General features: G+C 28.2%; 4 protein-coding genes across 10 annotated transcripts in view; 2 read left to right on the top strand and 2 right to left on the bottom strand.

The window, feature by feature from the left end:
* Nucleotides 1–17687, top strand: part of LOC124952183 (neurocalcin homolog) — a 41506-nt gene extending 23819 nt beyond the window's left edge. For 3 of the 7 annotated variants that reach the window (XM_047501666.1, XM_047501695.1, XM_047501677.1), the window contains exons 2-5: nt 3383–3570; nt 3668–3786; nt 3927–4115; nt 4627–11789. In XM_047501666.1, coding sequence (XP_047357622.1) covers nt 3501–3570; nt 3668–3786; nt 3927–4115; nt 4627–4827 — 579 coding nt within the window. In that variant the 5' untranslated portion in view covers nt 3383–3500 and the 3' untranslated portion in view covers nt 4828–11789. Of the gene's footprint in view, nt 1–2823; nt 2843–3382; nt 3571–3667; nt 3787–3926; nt 4170–4471; nt 4499–4626; nt 11790–17432 lie in introns of those variants that run through there. The other 4 variants (XM_047501687.1, XM_047501705.1, XM_047501724.1 and 1 more) reach the window with 4 other exon arrangements.
* Nucleotides 12419–16476, bottom strand: LOC124951367 (putative uncharacterized protein YOR309C). The gene is made up of 4 exons (XM_047499706.1): nt 16472–16476; nt 15752–15816; nt 15092–15182; nt 12419–13574 (listed from the first exon to the last, which is right to left on the bottom strand). Exons 1-4 carry the CDS (start codon nt 16474–16476, stop codon nt 13160–13162), a joined length of 576 nt encoding a protein of 191 aa, XP_047355662.1. The 3' UTR covers nt 12419–13159.
* Nucleotides 17558–19000, top strand: LOC124952181 (proteasome subunit beta type-4). Its single transcript, XM_047501651.1, has 5 exons — nt 17558–17694; nt 17989–18195; nt 18262–18408; nt 18489–18687; nt 18766–19000. The coding sequence occupies exons 1-5, from the start codon at nt 17561–17563 to the stop codon at nt 18859–18861; spliced, it is 783 nt and encodes a 260-aa protein (XP_047357607.1). The 5' UTR covers nt 17558–17560; the 3' UTR covers nt 18862–19000.
* LOC124952164 (methionine aminopeptidase 1D, mitochondrial) lies at nt 18880–20985 on the bottom strand. The gene is made up of 6 exons (XM_047501615.1): nt 20269–20985; nt 19947–20198; nt 19663–19854; nt 19436–19586; nt 19263–19373; nt 18880–19191 (listed from the first exon to the last, which is right to left on the bottom strand). Exons 1-6 carry the CDS (start codon nt 20329–20331, stop codon nt 19001–19003), a joined length of 960 nt encoding a protein of 319 aa, XP_047357571.1. The 5' UTR covers nt 20332–20985; the 3' UTR covers nt 18880–19000.
* Nucleotides 20986–21082: the final 97 nt, after the last annotated feature.

Below are 21082 nucleotides of genomic sequence, written 5' to 3'. Positions count from 1 at the left end.
CTAAAAATAAAAATAAAAAAAAATAAAAAATGAAGAAAAAAATAATTAAAAAAAAGGAAAAATAAAACAAAGAAAGAAGATGAAGAAATTATTCTTATCTTAAACAAATTCGTCTTTAATGGCGAATAATACACACATACAGTAACCTGAGCATACACGTCCATGTACAAAGCCTAAACCTAAGTATAATAAGCCTAAGAAAAATCATGCTGCCTTTTAACAGAAAAACAAACAAAAAATAAATAAATAAATAAATAAATAATAATAATAATAATAATAATAATCCTGAACACAACAGGGAGGAACAACGAAAGCTCTCTCTTTTTTTTTCCTTTCTTTTTTTTTTGATTGTCAGATAAAATGTTTTCATTAGTATAACCATTTCTAATGATAAAAAAAAAAAAAAAAGATGTGCTCTTCTAAGCATGAAAGTAAGAAGGATCATTCAAATAAGGGATAATATCTTATTCGTCGAATAGAAAGAAAAAAGAAATAAAAGAAGCATAAATATTTTTTGATATTGCCTATTAAATTTCTGATACATTTGATGATTAATTTTATTCATCAACCTATATACGTAACATGAAAAACTTTAATACTAAAGTCGAATCGCTTTTTACTTCTCTCTATTCGTGTCTTTTTCAAAGTTACCGATATCAAGATATCCTCTTAAGGGCTTAATCTTGATACATTTTTCCGCTCGAATAAGCATTAATATGGCGCTCTATAGTCAGTAACAAAAGATGCGTGCGCTTGTGAAATGTGTAATAATTACATCTTTGAAATATCAATACTACTTATATGGGGCAAGAAGAGTGACACACTTTTTAATTAAAAGATACATATAATCTTTGTTTTTTTTTTCTCATTAAATATTAATTAATCGCATTGGCATTTAATTAAGCTGCACGATAATTTTCATACTAATAAAAACTATTTAATAATATAAGCAAATATAAATTAATAAATGTAACAGATTATATTATAAAATATTATAGACATATGAAACTTTATACTTATATTTAATTATTTAATATTCTGTAATGAACTTTCATACGTTTCAAATGATAATTATATATAATTTACAAAATATTTTATATATATATATATAAATGTATTTTCGTATGTATAATTTTCAAAACTTTTGAAAAATGTTAGTAACGTGTGTCACTATCTCTGTCTCTGCAAAAAAAAAAAAGAAATACAAACAAAGAAAAAAAAATAAATCCATCTCTCTTCTTCTACGAGGAAGAAAGAACGATTAGTCGTTCTATAAATTACAAAATGGATTGTAATGTTATGGAAGTATGCGAAAGAAAATCCTATGTTGAATATTCGGCAAAGCTTAAGTTATGATAAGTACGTATACGTAATACGTCTGTATTATACGTATATGCGTGCGTATAATTAAATAATATGCCTAGCTCGGGACAGACTCGCAATTAATTTTGTACGACGAAAACCGCACGCGCACAAATGTTAGATTAATTGTATATTTGTTGGTCGATTGAATAAAACTTGTAACGATGTACATATATATATATACATATATATATACGAACATACATACATACATACATACATACATACATACATACATACATGCATATATACAAACAATTTCATGTTATCACTTGCGCGTGTGTCGTTAGGAGAATGTGTGCGTGTGTGTCTGACTGCCTGTGTGTGTTATATGTGCGTAAGCGCGTTTAGATATCATTTGCCGCTTAAAAAAAGCAAAAAAGAAAAAAAAAAAGAAGAAAAATAGAAAAAAGAAAAAAAGAAGATTATTAAAATCCACGATTATATAAATATAATCGTATACATATACATTATATAATTATAATCCGATTCAACTGTTAATAATCCACACACATTGATGTCATTTATATAAATAACTATTGTTTATTAGGATGTATTTTCGATGACAAAAATGTTGTCGATAGAAGATTGATATTTTAAACGCAGTAAGGAACGTACGAACATCGACATGGAAACTGAACGATTATGATAATATCCACGCGATGAAGACAACAGTTTATGAAATTTGTTCTTTAAGGATATCGACGCGGTTGTGCAGGCCAATATAGGTCAATGCACATCTACCAATCGTGGAAACTTTCGTTCGATCGATCACATACATACGTACATAACATATATATACATATACACATATATACGTTATATATATACATACATACGCACGCGCGCGCGTGTGTGTGTGTACATGTATATACATGTATGTAACGTGCTTTCTATCATCGCCAATCAATTTCGTTCAATTTTTCTTGCTTCTTCTCTACGTTTTATTACCGATAGCACTCGTATTCTCCAAATCCAATAACCGATCAAACGATTCTTTTTATTTTCCTTTATGCCCTTCTAGTTCCCCTCTATTTCATATGGTTTTTTTTTTTGTTTTTATCGAATCAGATATTCCTGAAACGAAAATCAATTAAAAAATATTTATGGAAAAGATTTAGTAAAATTGACGATTTTTGACGTAAATAATCAATCATATGGCTCAAACTTCCGTGACTATTAATCTCGTGTTTTTTTTTTTTTCTTTTTTTTTTAGAAAGATTAACGAAGACGAAAAAAAAATAATAATAATAATAAAATAAAATTCCACGTTAATAGATTACTTACGCTTAAATAAATTATCGGTTATAAGATATAATAATTATTCTATGCATAAATAAATGTACTAATTTATTTTGTAATATTTTAAAAAAGATTTTCTTTTTTAGCAAGCCTGTACACAAGACACTTTATATTATTTTTTAATTAACAAAAAAAGAATAATAATAATAATAGTGTAATAGCATGTAATGCTGAGAATGTAAGTAACGTAAAAGAAAGTTTGTTATTGATAAAAAAAAAAAAAATAATAATGATAATGTCATTTAGCGAGGGTCGCTTTTGTGAGCATCAGTCTATTTTTAAAGCTAAAATTTTTCCTTCCGATCAAGAAATATTTTAGCTCCTCGGGAATCAAGAAAAGAAAATAATAATGTTGTCACTATAATAAATATACCTACATACATATATATATATATATATATATATATATATATATATCGTATAATTAAATGTGTATTTAGATATTATCTAAACGGTCATTTATATTATAATTGTCATGCATGATTTTTTAAATGTACTTTTCATGTACTGTGAAACGTGGCACGAAGTGTATACCGATAATATTCTTATCGGTGACCCCTGCATTTATTGTACTTATTTCGTTTGATCCTTTTAATAATAATGACCACAAGAGAGGAGTTACATAACAAAAAATAAAAAAGAATAATAATAAAAAAGAGAGATAAAAAATAGTATCACATTTATCATTGTGATATAATATCGTATCTTCTTTTTACAGGTACGTCTGCTGCATAGCACAAACTTTCTTGTGCTTAAAGGCATTCGTAGAATAGTAGACTTAATTAGATCTTAATTGTCGTTCGTAATTGGGTCCCGACAGACGGTTTTGAGTGACAATGGGGAAACAAAATAGCAAATTGAAACCCGAAGTATTGGAAGACCTCAAACAAAATACTGAATTTTCAGGTATCCTATGAAATAGATTTACTATAAATATTTATTATAAATAACTTAAGAAAATTTTTATGTTATCGATGAAATATATTTGATGTCTCTTTTTCAGATGCCGAAATTCAAGAATGGTATAAAGGATTCTTAAAAGACTGTCCTAGTGGACATTTAAGCGTCGAAGAATTTAAGAAAATTTATGGTAATTTTTTCCCTTACGGCGATGCCTCGAAGGTAAGTTTGATAATAATACGAATATAATAATGTAATAATACAGGATGGTGTTGAGAGTAAAAAAATCTAACGTATAAATTATCTGAATATCCTTATAGAGAGATTTTCAAGTAAATTATTATGCAAATTACTTGGTATAGTTTGCAGAGCACGTGTTTAGAACATTCGATGCAAATGGCGACGGGACGATCGATTTTCGAGAATTTCTCTGCGCTCTAAGCGTGACGTCCCGAGGAAAATTGGAACAGAAATTAAAGTGGGCCTTCAGTATGTACGACCTTGACGGTAACGGATATATCTCGCGACAAGAGATGCTTGAGATCGTGACGGTAAGTAATTCCGAAGCTAATTATTTCTCATTGAGTTGATCGATAACACGAATGCAAATGTAAAGATATATATGTGTGTGTGTATATATATATATATATATATATATATATATATATATATATATATATATATATATAGATAGATACATATATACATATAGGTCGTCTTCTCTACCTACTATTTATACTTATCCATTTAAAAACGGGTCGATTGTACAGCTTGAGAGGACAAACTTTCAAACGTGCTTCATTTATCGATTTAATTATAATGTAAGATTTTATTTATACTTATACCTTGAAAAAAATATATTTTTTAATGACTGAAAGGTAAGTTAACTGTTATTACCGTTAATTAGAAAAGAATATAAAAATTAGAGCGAGAAGAAACAAAAAAAAATCTAACAGGCAAATTATTGATCATGAAAAAAGAAAAGAAATAAGGATGAAAGAGAAAGAAAGAAAGAAATAGAGAGAGAGAGAAGGAAAACAAATACGAATTACCTCCTTCCAGGCAATATACAAGATGGTAGGATCCGTGATGAAAATGCCAGAGGACGAGTCCACCCCAGAGAAGAGAACCGACAAAATCTTTCGTCAGATGGACAAGAATAAGGACGGCAAATTATCGCTCGATGAATTTATCGAAGGTGCAAAGAGTGATCCCTCGATCGTGCGACTGTTGCAGTGCGATCCTAGTGCACAAGCTCAGTGAGACCCTGGGTCCGTGTGCGTTTCAAATGCCATCTGTAAATACGAATCGGGGCCCGGCCCAATCATAGCCCGGTTAGAGGCGATGCAATCATAGAAGGGAATCCATAGAAATAGAGGAAGCTGTCAAAACGAACATACAGAGATACAAATATCCTCGTTTACATCTACACCAATACACCTACAGAGAAAGAAAGAAAGAAAGAAAGAAAGAAAGAAAAAAAGAAAGAAGAAAGGAGATAAAAAGCGAAATAATGAAAGAAAAAAAAAGAGAAAAAGATAGATGTTTATTTAAACTTTACATCGTTAACGTTAGTAACGTTTACATGTGTATACCGTTATAGCCCGTCACAACATCACTATACCACCACCAATACCACTATACTACACTACAACCACTACTACTATTACAATTATCACACACGTACGGCGAGTGTTTGAAACTGGATAAGAAGATACTTAAACTATATATACATATGTGGACGCCAAAAAGAAAAAAAAAAAAAGAAAGAAAGGATAAGAGATCAAATAAAAAAGCATACAATGATTTTCACAAGGCTGAAGTCAACAAAGTTCGTTCTGGTAGATTCGCTCCTTCGCATCGTCTTCTATGTTCGCGAACGCCTCTTGTCAACTAAAGAAATAAAAAGAGAGAAAGAAAGAGAAAGAGAGAGAAAGGGAATACAGTATGTTGCCTGAGTCGTGTGTGTGCGCCAAAAAACATGCAAACGTCAAGTAGGGCTCTTGTAAATTGGGCTGGTACCCGAGTGATGAGGGGTCCAGGCTCACTGGGCCCATGGCGCTTGCGCATACCGCAAACTAGTCGTAATGACTAGTTCAGTCGCTCCCGCGATTTAAACTAATCAGTTTAAACGGGGATTTTTTTGAGAAGTAAAAAAAAATGAAGAGAGAGAGAGAGAGAGAAAATGTAAGAATGAAAATTGAAAGTAAGTGTGAGAGAGTGAGAGAGAGAGAGAGAGAGAGAGAGAGAGAGAGAGACTCACGCGTATTTTTTCATATAATTCTCCTAAAATTGTGCCGCTCGATGTACATACATAAAGAGAATTGCTAATTGTAAATTCGTTCGAACCTTCCATCAAAATGGTTCTTTCTTTCTTAATTAGTTTAACTGATAATATCTAGGTGCCTCTTCTACGCATTTACCTATCAATGACACGCGAGTTTACATCAAATTACATGAAAAATGTTTAGATCTGATTGACGAGAATAATAAAGTGGAAAATGACGATTATATAGGCAATAATTTTCTTTCTTTTTCGTGATTTTTTTTTTTTTTTTTTTTTTTTTTTTTTTATATAGGAAAACAGCGACAGCGACAGCGAAAGAAAAAGAGAGATGAATGAAGTAAAACTGCTCGAAAGTTTTGATTATTCTTCAAAATTATTACACGTCTCGTTCGGTCTTTTATCAGTATCCTCCCGTTTTATGCGAGACTCATTCATTCCATATAATTGAACATTATACCGATTTTCGATCGCTTTAGAAACGCTTTAACGTAAAATCTGGTAGAAAAGCTTCCCCTGGGATTTTCAAAGATAATTGAAAAGAAAAGAAAGAAGAAGGATGATGGAAAGGAAAGATAGAAAGGGATGAGTTAGAGAGAGAGAGAGAGAGAGAGAAATAAAGACGATTGACAATTTGCTGAGCGTAGAAGTGCCTTAATTTTTCGTAATAGTATATGACGTATATAAGAGCGTTGCAAGGATCGAAAAGGAATTTTTTACTAAGCTTTCAACCAAGACGAACAATTAAAAAGAATGCATTGAATTGTCAATGTGTACAGTATACGTGTAGTAAAGAGCAGAATCTGAAGAGAAAAATAAAAAATGAAAGAGAGAGAGAGAGAGAGAGAGAGACTAGAATCAAATCAAATCGATAATTTTTCACTTTATCAAAGACTTCTAATTAATTTATCAGTAAAAAATTATGTGATTTGATGAAACTGCTTCGAACGATGCTCATTCTCAAGTTAAATACGTAAAAGAGTCAAAAGTTCGCGTTTCTTTTTTTATTCCCTTTTTATCATATATATTTGTCTTTTTTCTTACAATAGATTGCTTTAGTTTATCGATTGTTCGACGAGTTCTATTTCAATATAAAACTTCGTATTGAATGGTGTCACTGATAGAAAGATATTTTAGAGAAAAAAAAGAGAGAGAAAAAGAAGGAGAGTGTTTGTGTGTGTGTTTAGAAACATCGAGCGAGCATAAAACGGATTGTTACGCGTTTTAGAGCGAGATATGTCTTGATACATTACAATAGCTCGACAATTTACACATGTAACACGTTTTTGGGTCGCGTATGAGAATATGCGTTTCGACGATCGTACTTGGGTTTGAGATAGTTGAAAGATTTAGGATTAGCTCCGAAATTTTTCTAACATTTATTTCACATTAATTTTCATTATTTGATTGCAATTATTATTTGTTTTGATAGAATTTACAAAAAGAGAGAATAACAAAGAGAAAAAAGGAAAAAAGAAGTGTAATAAGGAAAAAGGAGAAAATACGAGTAACGATCTAAACTTTTGACCTGTTTAAAACAAAGAAAAAGGGAAAAAAAACATATTTTATGCGGCATGGCTTCGTGCCAAGTGCAAAGTATTTTGTCAAGGCAAAACGACCGCAAAGGATAGTTTTTTGTTTGTTTTATACAGAAGAACTGTATTATTCGTAATAAGAAAAGAATGCCAAGGGAGAAAATCTCTAAAGCTTTTTGATATTTTTTTTTCTTTTTTCCTTTTTTCTTTCTCTCTTTTTTTTTTTTTTTTTTTTTTTTTAATTTTTTTTCTTTCTTTCTATTTCCGACACTGATACGTATAATTCACATGTATGTATGTATGTATGTATGATATGTACATACATACATTTTCCTTTAACCCAAGCATTGAATTAATGAGGAAAATGAAAAAGAAGCACTTAGACCGCTAACGAATGTTTTCAAAGAGAGAACAGATCTATTCAACTTTCATCATTTATTTATATAAGGAAGATAAAATAATTATCGACGAATAATAATCATGTTGAATTTCAACAATTATCGGAATAAAAGATGCTACGACGGATGAAATTTGATTAGATAGTTAAAAAAAAAAGGAAATCACGATTCATGTATTATTTGTTTTTATTTTATTTTATTTTATTTTTCTTTAATGATCAATTTTTCTCAGTATATTGCTTTTTGAAAATTATTAATTAAAGATGAAGAAAGTTAATCCACTTGTACAAAAAAAAGAAACTAAATTTGGATTGAGATTTTCTCAACATTATTGCTTACGTAAAAATAATTTGAGTTGAGAAAAGAAAGAAAAGAAAGGAAAAAAATTAATGTTCACGAAATCTTAAGTAAGTGAATCTTTTTTTTTTTTTTTTTTTATTTAATGAAATTTAATTTTACAAAAGCAAGAATTTCATTTACGTCGAAGTATTAGAAGAAAAAAAAGAAAAAAGAAGAAAAACGGAAAACAAGAAAGAAAGAGAAAAAACCTTGATTAACTGATAACACCTCTCTTGTTCTATAGAAATGATTTTTTTTTTTTTTTTTAAGATTTAATTCGGAGCAACAACTTTCTCACACGCGCGCAATACGCAACCCTATAAACGCGTTTGAATGCACTGTTATCAAAATATTCCTTCGTATCTATCGAACAACAAAGATAGCGATACAATTTTGCTCATTGATCTTACGCACGTATCCCAAATATTTTATGAGATTCCAGTTGTAAAAAATCCTTGGAAGTTTTTCTTTTATTTTTTTTTTATTTTTTTTTTTTTATTTTTTTTTATTTATTTTTTTTTTTTTTTTTTTTTTTTTTTTTTTTTTTTTATTTTTCTATTTTGTCGGAATGTTCGAAAGACAGGTTCGTTCGAACGCACAATATTTTTAATTTTGTTTTAAACTTTGTGTATCTATTAAATGTAAGCAATATTTATTGAAAGGTAAGAACGTAAAAAAAGATATATTTATATATATACATACATATATATGTGTATATATATAATATATGTGTGTATATATATGTGTGTGTATATATATAACCTTTTTACTTTAATCACTATTATTTGCATAAATACACTTATTATGATAATATTTCCTTGAAAAGAAAAGAAAATGATGCTGTTTCAACGCAGTTTTGTTTTATATTTTTCGATCCGTTCCAACCAGTAAAAATTTTGTTGTACGTATTATACGGATAATAGAAACAAACAAATAAAAAATATATAAGAAATATATGGAAATTCCCGTGATCGATCGATGCGAGATAACTTTTGTCAATTTTTTGTCAATTATATTTTTTCGAGGACAAAAATGAGAAATCTTTTCGTTTGAACTCGTGCAATGAAAACAAAAAGAATTAAATTAAAAAGAAAGAAAATAATATTAATAAAAAGAAAAAGAAATATATATCAACGATGGCAGTGCACGACGACGAACATAAAACTTTAAGATCATTACTGTAGTCAAATTTGTCCTCTTTTTTATTTCCTTCGAATAAAAATTGAAATTGTTGAACTAGAAAAAAAAAATGAAAAAAAAAGAATAACTACCGAACTTGTTGTTAATTTCTAATCGATCCATATGTGTTAATTGTACGAAGAAGAATTCAATGGAACTTCAATATAATAATATGTTCCCGTTGCGCACGTTAATCTGGTTATTTTAAATAAATAACATTAAGAACACACAATAAGAACAACATAACACAAGTACGTGTAAGAAGAAAATGGATTTCATAAGCAGACACATGTGTTGAAGACGCACTCAACGACGACGATGACGACGACGAAAACAACAAACAACAACAACAACAACAAAGAAAAATGAAAACAAAAATTTAAGCCGTCAATATGGGAAACAACGTCTATGTTATTTCATTTTTCCTAGTCACGCAATCGAATAGTATGTAAATGTTGCATAGTATTAAATAAGTTGGAAATTTAATTATATACACCGATCTACATATGTATGTATGTATGTTTTGTATGTATGTATGCATGCATGAGTAAACAGAGAAAAAGAATCAAATAAGTAAGAAAGAGAGAGAGAGAGAGAGAGAGAGAGAGAGAGAGAGAGAGAGAGAGCAAAAAAAGAGGAAGAAAGAGTATTAAAGAGATAGAGAAAGTATGCACACGTAAATGCAAGTATTCTCATGAAATTCCAACTCTTTCCTGTACTTTTTACAAAGAACCGATTTCAAAACAGACGGCCATCTTTAATCCTAAATCGTCTGCTTCTTCGTATATCTCGAAAAAATATATAATAATTAATTATGATATAATAATCATTATTAAAAAAAAAAAAAGAACAAGAAAAAAATAGAAAAGAGAAAAAATACGTAAAGTAATTAGGAACTTTTCCTTTTTTTTATAAAAATATTTTAATGTATTATCAAAATATATGATGATTTTTCTTTGTTACAATTAAATGAAGATATTCAATTGTACGTAGGAACAGATGAAGCTATTATTTTTCGAAGAATGAAATCTTCACGCGAAAGTCCAAGAAAGTGAATGTTAAAATTTCATGACGATACTGAAGCGCCAAACAACTTGTATATGTATTACTTCACATTAAATTGTAAAATGAAGTTATACAAAAATAAAGTATTTTACGCGTAAGTGCTTTCACCATATGTAGACGTCAACACAAATCTGACGGGAAAGTTAATTTGACATTTTCCTTTTACTTTTATATGTGTATGTATATATAATATTAATATTAATTATATATATATATATATATATATATATATATATATATATATATATATATATATACACACACACACACGTATACATCGTTTTTCTCCTTTATTATTTTTGTAACATTAAAATTCGTAACAATGTAAACAATCCTGAATGTGTGTGTGTGTGTACACATACATACATATATATACAAGAACGATCGTTTAATTTTGAGCGACCATCAATGTTTATCTTCGACGATTTGATTGATGAAAAAAATGGAAAAAATATAAACATATATGTATATGAAAGGAAGATAACCAAAAAACAATTTTAACAAATACAATTCGATACCCGACCGATTTGTGTTAGATAATTGCGATACGATACGCTAGCTTACCGCAACATTAAATGCGCGTTTAAAGTCGCAATTGACGCGATTAATAATCGCCTTGCGATACGTAAAATAGGAAGTAGGTGTATTTCGTCCGATATATGTGTATATATATATATATATATATATATATATATATATTCATTCCTTTAACAACGACAAGAGGAAAATTACAAACAAAGAGGAAAATTGATATCATTTTCATTCTTACTTATGATTCAATAAATCTATGACGAAAATTCGCTTCGACGATCAAGATCATATTATTTTTTATTTATTTCATTTTTTTTTTTTTTTTTTTTTTTTTTTTTTTTTTTTTTTTTTTTTTTTTTTTTTTTTTTTTTTGAGTTTATAAAGAGAAAGAAAAAAACGAAAAAGAGACATTTCTGTTGTTTAGGAAGATGATTAGAACTTGACATATTCGGCTGTTAAAGGAATGTGATCAGAACGATGTGTTCCAACCGAATAGGGCCATAACTAACCTCACCGTGCTCGTGTTACGTTTCATATAAATTAAATAGAGGAAAAGAAGAAAAGAAAATAAGAGGCATATGGAAAAAGAAAAACCACGGTCATGTTTAAATCTTTCTTTTCAATGTTTTCAAAGTATCATAAAATCGAATGCAGCGAGATTATTTATTGGGCCCTAGTTAAGTGAAAATGGCTGTGATAGATTTCACGATGTACGTACATAGCTTCGTTTTTATTACACGTAGGACAATTATACGTCGCACGGAATTCGACGAAGAATTATAATTATAATAACGACGAGCGTTTGCAAAATGGGACAGCACAGCACGCACCGTGATTTTTCATTTTGAGAATGAGAGAGAGAGAGAGATAGAGAGAGAGAGAGAGAGAGAGAGAGAGAGAGAGACGAAAAAAAATGATTAAATAATAAAAAAGAAAATAGAATGTCTTAACCCTTTATAACTTTTTTTTTGCCTTAAAAAAAAAAAAAAGAAAATGAGAAACAGACGATACAAATGAAACTTATACTAATATATATAGATAGAGTGTAAATTAATGATTCATTTTGTGAGAACAAAAAAATTAAATGAGACTTTAAAACATACAAATAAATAAGTATGTAATTAACATGGCGTTATAAAGGGTTCAAAAAACAAAAGTAAAGGAACGGAAATTTTACGATGCGCAACAAATCGAATATCGTTCCTTTACATCGAAAGCTGGAAATATCCATCCGGTTTTGAAATATTATCCTAATGGTTCAAAAAATGTTGAATTCGCTGCAATTCTAAAACATCCTATAATATTATCGTACAAGGAGGTTGCGTACACTACATGTATGTATGTATATATGTGTGTATATATATGTATACATACATGCAAATCATTGAAGAAAAGAAAATGACCGACTATTTCCTCCGTGCAAATGTCAAAAAACCCATATATATATATATATATATATATATATATATATATATATATATATATATATATATATATATATTCCTTTAAATTTCTATCTACACATTACTACATTTCATTCCTACCTATGGCTAACACGAATTACCGAAGACAATTTTCAACTTCGATCTAGAAACTTCTTTCTTTCATGACTTTTTCGATAATTGATATCAAAAGATACATATATATCTCAGCTTTTTCACTGTGCGTCGAATCATTATTTGCGATCGCTCTTCCAAACATAAATGTGGCATAGATGTGTCTATGTAGAATATATACATTTATGCTCTATTTATACATATACATACATACAGACACGATTGTTAACATCTACAAAAGAAAGGAGGAAAAAACAAAGAAAAATAAAAACTGGACTTTCTCGATTTCCGAATAGACGTTCTAGGATCTATCTAATAGACGTTTGAACAAAAACTCTCGTAGCTTATTCCTTTTTAAAAGGCATTTGACGATAAATATTACGAGTCTGTCATCTATCGGAGATCTATCACAAAAATTGCACTTGTGCATGCATGACGTTGCTCGTTATTACGATCTACTTTTGTGTTCTAATCAATTGTCACATTTTATGTCGAGAAAAAATCGAAGAAACGCGAGGAAAAGAGAGAAGGAAAAAGAGAGATAGGGGAGAGAAAGAGAGAAAAAGAGAGAGAGAGAGAAAGAGAGAAAGAAAGAGAAAGAGGGACAAAAATAGATCGTATTTACGATCAACATTGTGTATATGTACATACATATGTACGCACAGTTGTATACTATGAAAGCGTGTAAATTACTCACGTAGATCAATTTTATTCTTTGACGTTTGAGAAAGAAAAATGAAGAGCAACAACAACAACAAAATAAAAAAAAATATATACACACGTATACAAATGAAAAGAAAAATAAATATAATAATAATCATAATAATAATAATAATAATAATAATAATAATAATAATAATAATAATAATAATAATAAGGAAGAAAATTAATCGGGGTGAGCAAATTACGCAATTTTATCATCTTACAAGTACATTGATTATTTTCGATGGCTATTTTCAACATCATAGAATGATCTGCTCGTTTCAAGCTTCTCTGCTTTCTTCTTCTTCTTCTTCTTCTTCTTCTTCTTCTTCTTCTTCTTCTTCCTCTTCTTCTTTTTCTTCTTTTTCTTCTTCTTCTTCTTCTGCTTCTGCTTCCGCTTCCGCTTCTACTTCCATTCATTCTAATAAAGAAATAAAAATCTATTATATCCTAACACCATCGGTATTATAACGATCTTTAAAACAAAATTATAAGATCGTTAATTAAAAGAAGGGCATTGCATTTCGAAGCGCTTTATTTATTTACTTCGTTGCAATTTTAATCAATGCAAAATAAATACTAATAATTCCAATATTTTTCAAGGAATGGAGAAGTTTATACGGAAATAAACAAAAAAAAATTAATTAATAATCGATTTTCATTATTTTCAATGATTGCCGAAATGATTATAAATGTTATTGTAAAAAGACATTGCTTATTTTTAAGTGCTGCATCGATCACATTGTCTTTTCTCGTTTAATTGCTTTCTCTATTTTCTATTTTTTTTGTCTTTTTTTCTTTTTTCTTTTCTTTTTTCCTCACTGTATTGATCCGGTCTTATTTGCTTGCCAAAGATATGTTTTATTATTTTTATATATATACATCTACACTTTTAAACAGCATACAATATGAGTAAACAACTATTGGTATCTTAGATCTCTTTTTCTAAGATTCATAAATAAAGATTTTTTTTTAATTTGATAGTAATTACTGATTTACATTGTGGTTACACATACACACACACATGTATTACATACATTTTTATATTTATTTGTCTGTTTAATTATCTATTTTCCTAATTAATAAATAACGTGCTTATAAAACGACAACGTCACATTTAAACACACATCATTTATACACGCTCATCCATATCTTATAACTCGTTAAAACTTATTAAATAATTATCTGATCGAGAATTATTAAGTCTAATGTGCATGAATTAGCAACAATATTTTCTATATAAATGAATACGACTAGTCATAAAGAAGAAAATTAGAAATGGATCACTTTCTGAATATACCATTTTTGTAATGTGCTCACGATTATAATTTTAGGATTTTGTCCAAAAATTTATTAACTTAAACGTTTGTTCCTTCTTCTTTTCTTTTTTATTTTTTATTTTTTATAATTTTTATATAAATTTTCAAATAGTCGTATCAAATACTGATATATGTATATTAATAGATTTTTTTTAACAGAAACAATATAAAAATGATGATGCAGATAAATTCAAAAGAGAAAATTAGAACGAAAAAAAATTTTTAATTTTTTTATTAGTCCAAGTATTTCTTATTATTTTCTAAAAGATTCTAATTTTAGAAAATATTTTCTATATAAAAAATAAGAAATGTTTAAGCGTCTAAATTTTTTGATTGAAAAAAAAAAGAAAAAGAAAAACACTGATCTAATTTTTAATACAACCGGTATAATTGAGAAAGTGTTAACCACTTTGGATTTATCTCTCGTAGATAAGTAACATACATATACGAAGAAAAATCAACACATTTATACACATACGCAATCGTAATATCTTCGATATATACATAACGATATATGAATATGTATAACTACGAGACTTTCTTCTTCTATCGTCTAGAATTCTCACTTTCATTATTATACGTCATCACTTTACTTACTTATATTACACGCTTACTTTACTTATGCGTGTAATTTCTATGAATACAAATAACTTTCACTGAAATAACTTTAACGATATACATACTTAAAATACTCTCACCTGTCTTTGTACCTATGTATTATAGTAAAACTTTACAATTATTCCTTACTCGGCTATTTTATGCAAATATATATATATATATATATATATATATATATATATATATATATATATAATATTATGTAGAAACGCAACGGGTCGCAATGTCCCTTTCCCTCACCCCCCTAACCCCTAATAACGATCAAATAACGTCGGTCGTTGATTCGTGTTTCATAGTCTTTTACTCTTCTTCTAATCCTCCTTATATTTCATCCACTTTATCTCCTACATCTTTAAATAAATAATAAAACGTTATATTATACATATAAAAAGAAGTTACGGTGCTAACTATAAAAAGAAAATAGAGTATATGCCATTATATACAACAACAGATACTTTACAAAAAAAAAAAAGAAGGAAAAAAAACAATAAATGCGTTCTATCATTTTTTGTCAAAAAAAAAGAAAAGAAATGTCAGAAAAGAAGATAGAAATACTTTTGTTAAACTTTCGCATAATAACCGTACGAAAGCTCGTGTCGTGATATATATATTTATATGTATATATATATAATTCTCGCGCAGGTATTCTTTATGAGAAAACAAGAACATTTTCTTCTACTTCTACGTCTTCTTCTCCTCCTTCTTCTTCTTTTCAAGATGCCGCCACTTTGCGCGAGACATAAACGTGTTGATTTATGCGAAAGTTATATACATCGACTGAGTTTTACATGTACAAATGTTAATCATATAAACAGTCCCTTTTGTTTATTTTCGACCTTTACTCTCTATGATACATTTTTTTTCTTTAAGAGAGAACGAGCAGCGTAGCACGATAATAAAAGAATACGCTATATAAGAAAAAAGGAAAAAGATAAAAAAAGTTAATGAAAATGCAAAAATCAAAGCGTAATCTATTTTTCATTGAGTTTCGTTTTGCATTAAATGAAAACGTTTAAAATATGTTAATATTTATATATATAATAATTGTCAAATATTAAACGGTAAAAAGAAACACAAAAAAAGGAAGACAAAAGATAAGAAAAATCTTTAATTTGCTTTACGCCTTATTCATATTTATAGTAAGTAATAGTTTTATCGATAGTTGTTTATTGAACTAAAAATTTACTTGTGTATCAATGAAATGCGATTAAAATGTTGATATTACACTTGTTCAAATGCGAACAGCGTTATAACAGATGTGTTATTTTATTTTTATATTCCCTGTGACCCAAAAAAAAAATCTTTATCATATTCAAAACACCTTTCATATTTAGTCGAATAATCATTTGAAACGCCATTATTTTTTAACGCTACAAATTACCTCATTAACCAGTTCAATGATTCTTACATTAAGTTCTATGAAAATTATTACGTACAATCTACAAAAAAAAAAGGAAAAACAATATTACAATGATTTTCCTTGTAACATGGATTTAATCCATAAAATGTTAAAAGTAATAATTTAGTCGATGAAGTATTAATACAAATTAATAGTTAATACAAAATATATATAGATATATATCTCGTATATAGAAACGATATCATTTTCTGTTTTGCAAAGAACTTTGTTCGTTATGCGCATGCGCGACAATTCTTAAAAAGTTAAGATATGTTCTATTCTATTTTTACGTTTGTTAAGATTGCATTTAGTTTCATATTTAATCGCTTGCCGACAACGGATAAAGTAACTTTTTCTATCTCACTTCATCGGTAACTGATAATATAGTCTTATTATATACATATTATATGATACTTCGTAACTTTATAAAGATTTTATTTATCGTTGATAAAATACTTATTTATCTACAGTAGTAACAAGTTGATCTTCCTTATCGACATTATTATTTTGTATATCACTAATGTCAATAAACAAATTATACAAACAATATTTTAAAAAATCAGGTCTTCAAATATAAATATACTTTTTGAAAGAAAAGCAGTGGTAACCACGTACAATCGTAGATTGATTACCGACAGATCAGATTGATAAGTTAACGAATGATCTTATTATTTTATGTTACGAGACATCGTCATAAACATAAAAAACGTATAATTAATAAATCATGTTTACTTCTTTTATTACTTGTTCGTAAAATTGGTGAATTATTTTTATTCTATCAATTATGATAGAAATCTGTCATTGAATTCTGTTTTAATTATGGCTCTTGAATGACATTATAGAGTATTATATTTAAAAACGGAAACATTTGAAAAAGGAACATTTAGGAAAAGAATAAAATATTTTACTATATAAAATAAAATGAATTTTTCTAACTTAAAAGCTATTTCAGAGCAAACCAATCACCAACAAGCAAATATATGTATAAAAAGATGGCGTCTTTGATGGCGCTGTAACACTATAGATTGCAGAACATGACATTTCAAAGTTGTATCGTGACTTGTAGTAAATATGGCGCTTTTTGGTAATAACGGTTATTCTACTCCCGCACCTTTTTGGCAAAATGGTCCAACGCCGGGCTGTTTTTATGATTTTCCTGGGAGTACCATACAATCAGTCGATCATGGAATGCGCCAAAGATCACAGTGAGTTTTATTTCATTCTTATAAAAATGTTTATTCAAGAAAATATATAAAGCATAACCTGTAAATCACGTTAGGTTATTCTGTAGAATTTATTTATTTTATATATTTAAAATAGAGTATTGTTTCACAACTTATTCTTTTTAACATTATAATAATAATAAGAATGTAACTTTTAACATTATAATAATAATAATTAATTTATAATATAGTATGCTGTAGTTCAAAAATAAATCTTAACTTAAAAGGAATCATGTAAAATAATTTGTAGTACGGCTTATATATATATTTGTACAGAGCACCCATGACAACTGGAACATCAGTAATTGGAATACAATTTAAAGATGGAGTTATTATTGCTGCCGATATCCTGGCATCTTATGGTTCATTAGCTCGATATAGAAATTGTGAACGTATCATGAAAGTCAATGATAATATTCTTCTTGGTGCTAGCGGTGATTATGCAGATTTTCAGTGCATCAAAAGTAACATTGAAAAAAAAATGTGAGTTATACAATTACTAAAAATATCTATTTCAAATATATAATTGTATTTTAATATTGTTTTTAGCCTAGATGAACAATGTTTAGATGATGGATTTTCTTTAAAGCCTAAAGCACTTTATTGTTGGTTAACTCGTGTGATGTATAACAGACGATCAAGTTATGATCCATTTTGGAACAATTTTGTAATTGCAGGCTTAGATAATGGAAAACCGTAAATATTTCTTGTGAATTTATAAATTAATATATGGTATTATGAATAAATAGGCAATATATCTATATATATTTTATCAGATTTTTAGGTACAGTAGATAAACTTGGAACTGCTTACATTGATCCAGTAATTGCAACTGGTTATGGTGCCTATATGGCAACACCTCTATTGCGGAAAGCATATGAAGAAAATAGTGAAATGACTAAAGAAGAAGCAAAAGAACTTCTTTACAAAGCTATGCAAGTTCTTTTTTACAGAGACGCTCGTTCTTTTCCTAAGGTAATTTATGTAAAAAAATTAAAAAATGCAGTTACTGCTATTATTTATCAAGATATATGATATCCCTGTTTTTTCTAGTATCATCTTGGTATAATTACTAAAGATGAAGGTGTGGAGATTCAAGGTCCATTAACATTAGAAAGTAACTGGGAAGCAGCTGTTCTAACCAAATAAACATTTTCTTTGATTTAAAATATTTAAAAATAATTTTATTAAATAAAATTTAATTATATAATCAAAGACAATTTATTCTACAGTATAGGTTGTTCTGAATTACATGAAGTTTTGCTATCAACTTTATAAATATCAGTAACTATTTTGTCATTATTTCACAACCACTATCAGTTATCAAAATAGTATGTTCTACTTGTGCAGTTCTAGCATCATCTACTGTTACAGCTGTCCAACCATCCTCCAAAATTTCTACCTCTTTTCCACCTTGACTTAGAATTGGCTCTATAGTAAATGTCATACCTGGCTGCATTCTTTCAGTAGACTCATGCGCTAAATGCAATAAAAAATATTTCATTCAAATATCTATGTATATAAACATTAAATTATTTGTACGAAAATACCAAAATGTAAGATGTCTGGTGGCCCATGAAAATAAGTTCCGATGCCATGTCCAGCAAATGCAGGAATTACATTATATCCATGCTTATTTGCTATTTCTTCCACAATATTACCTAAAATACTTTATTATAATATTTTGATATATCTATAAAAAAAAGAGAAATATTACACGTACCTATACTACAAAATTTTTCATTTGGTTTACAAATTTTTATTGCACTTTGGAGGCAAAGTTCAGTCACCTGTATTAATTTTTTACCCTCAGCATCACTTTCTCCTACTTCAAACGTTTTTGAACAATCCCCATGATAGCCATTTAAATAGACCTAAATTTATAACATTTAACAAGAAAAAATTATGATGAGCCGTATAACAAAAATTAAATAGTATGATAATACATACAGTTACATCTATGTTAATTATGTCTCCGTATTTTAATGGACGATTATCTGGGATACCATGACATGCAACGTTATTAATACTAGTACATATAGATTTTGGAAATCCTCGATAATTAAGTGGACTGGGATATGCTCCATTATTTATAATCATTTCATGAATCATTTCATCTAATTGATCTGTAGTAACACCAGGCTAAGAATTATGATTACTCTCAATATTGATAAAGTCATATTATTATATATATTGATATGGTATATATAAAATACATAATCTTTTACTCTTGCCTTGACATATTTTTCTGCTTGAGTAAGAACATATTGTGCAAGTTCACAACTTTCTTTTATACATTCTATTTGATTTTTATCTTTAATTTCTGGTCTTATTGGCCCTGGTTCTGGGATTTTAGTTAAACTATAAGATGGCTTAGGAATATATGATGGCACGTGTCTTTGGCACGTTTCGGAAACATACCATGGTTCTACGACTTCATATTTACCAAATGAGTTATTTATAATTTTTGGCTTTAATTCTTTTTCCTTTCAAAAATAATTAATAGTTTAATCAATACAATTAATGTATAAAAAATAATTAATTTTACATACATACGTGAGATTTGAATCGAAAGAAATTCTTGATAATACTTTTAAATAAGTATTTTTTAATATTCATATTAATTCTTCGTAATTTGATAAAATGTAAAAAATAGATACATTTAAAAATTATTCATAACTATTCATAGTTTATTATATAATTCAAGATCTAAAAATATACGATTTTCATATGTAAGAGGTTATGTTTTCGCTCGTAGTATATACTTCAATGATAGATATAGACAAAATGTAAACAGAAGCTGAATAGAGGAACAATGTCTGCGCTATGTGTCTATTGGATTGATGTATAAGCTTGTAGAGATAGTATAAGAAATAATTAAATAATTAATAATTCAACAATTGAGTTAGCGTGTGATAAAAATTTTTGAACGTAATACATCGGACAAAAGCAAAAAAAAGTATACTTTTCCGAAAATAGAATAATTGAAAAATGCTAATTGTACTATTTAAAAAATTCTGCGATGGCTCCAAAACACTCGTTCGCGTTTTAGATCGAAATTGAAGGTGGACGATTCTTAAGTGGCTGAAAATAATGTAGGTGGGCATCGCTGTAGGTTGAGATATTATTCAAAAATTCGGTAACTCTAATACAAGGTAATTATTTTTTAACGGACGGCCATTGAAGTTAATTCGCAAATAGAAAGCTTCTATGTTTACTCATCGAAATACAAAAGAATAATTTTTCTTTAACAGTAAAAATCAGTAAAAAGTCCGTTTTTGTTGATTTAGATGAAGACAATGACTTCGCGTTTAATATTTAATTATATTGAAATACTGAATTAAAATTATTTTATATTTAACAGAGATAA

The sequence above is a fragment of the Vespa velutina genome, chromosome 1 (genome assembly GCF_912470025.1).
Source record: "Vespa velutina chromosome 1, iVesVel2.1, whole genome shotgun sequence".
NCBI classification, from domain to species: domain Eukaryota; kingdom Metazoa; phylum Arthropoda; class Insecta; order Hymenoptera; family Vespidae; genus Vespa; species Vespa velutina.
The sequence above is the reverse complement of the archived record's forward strand: the minus strand, read 5'-3'. Positions and strand labels throughout refer to the sequence as shown.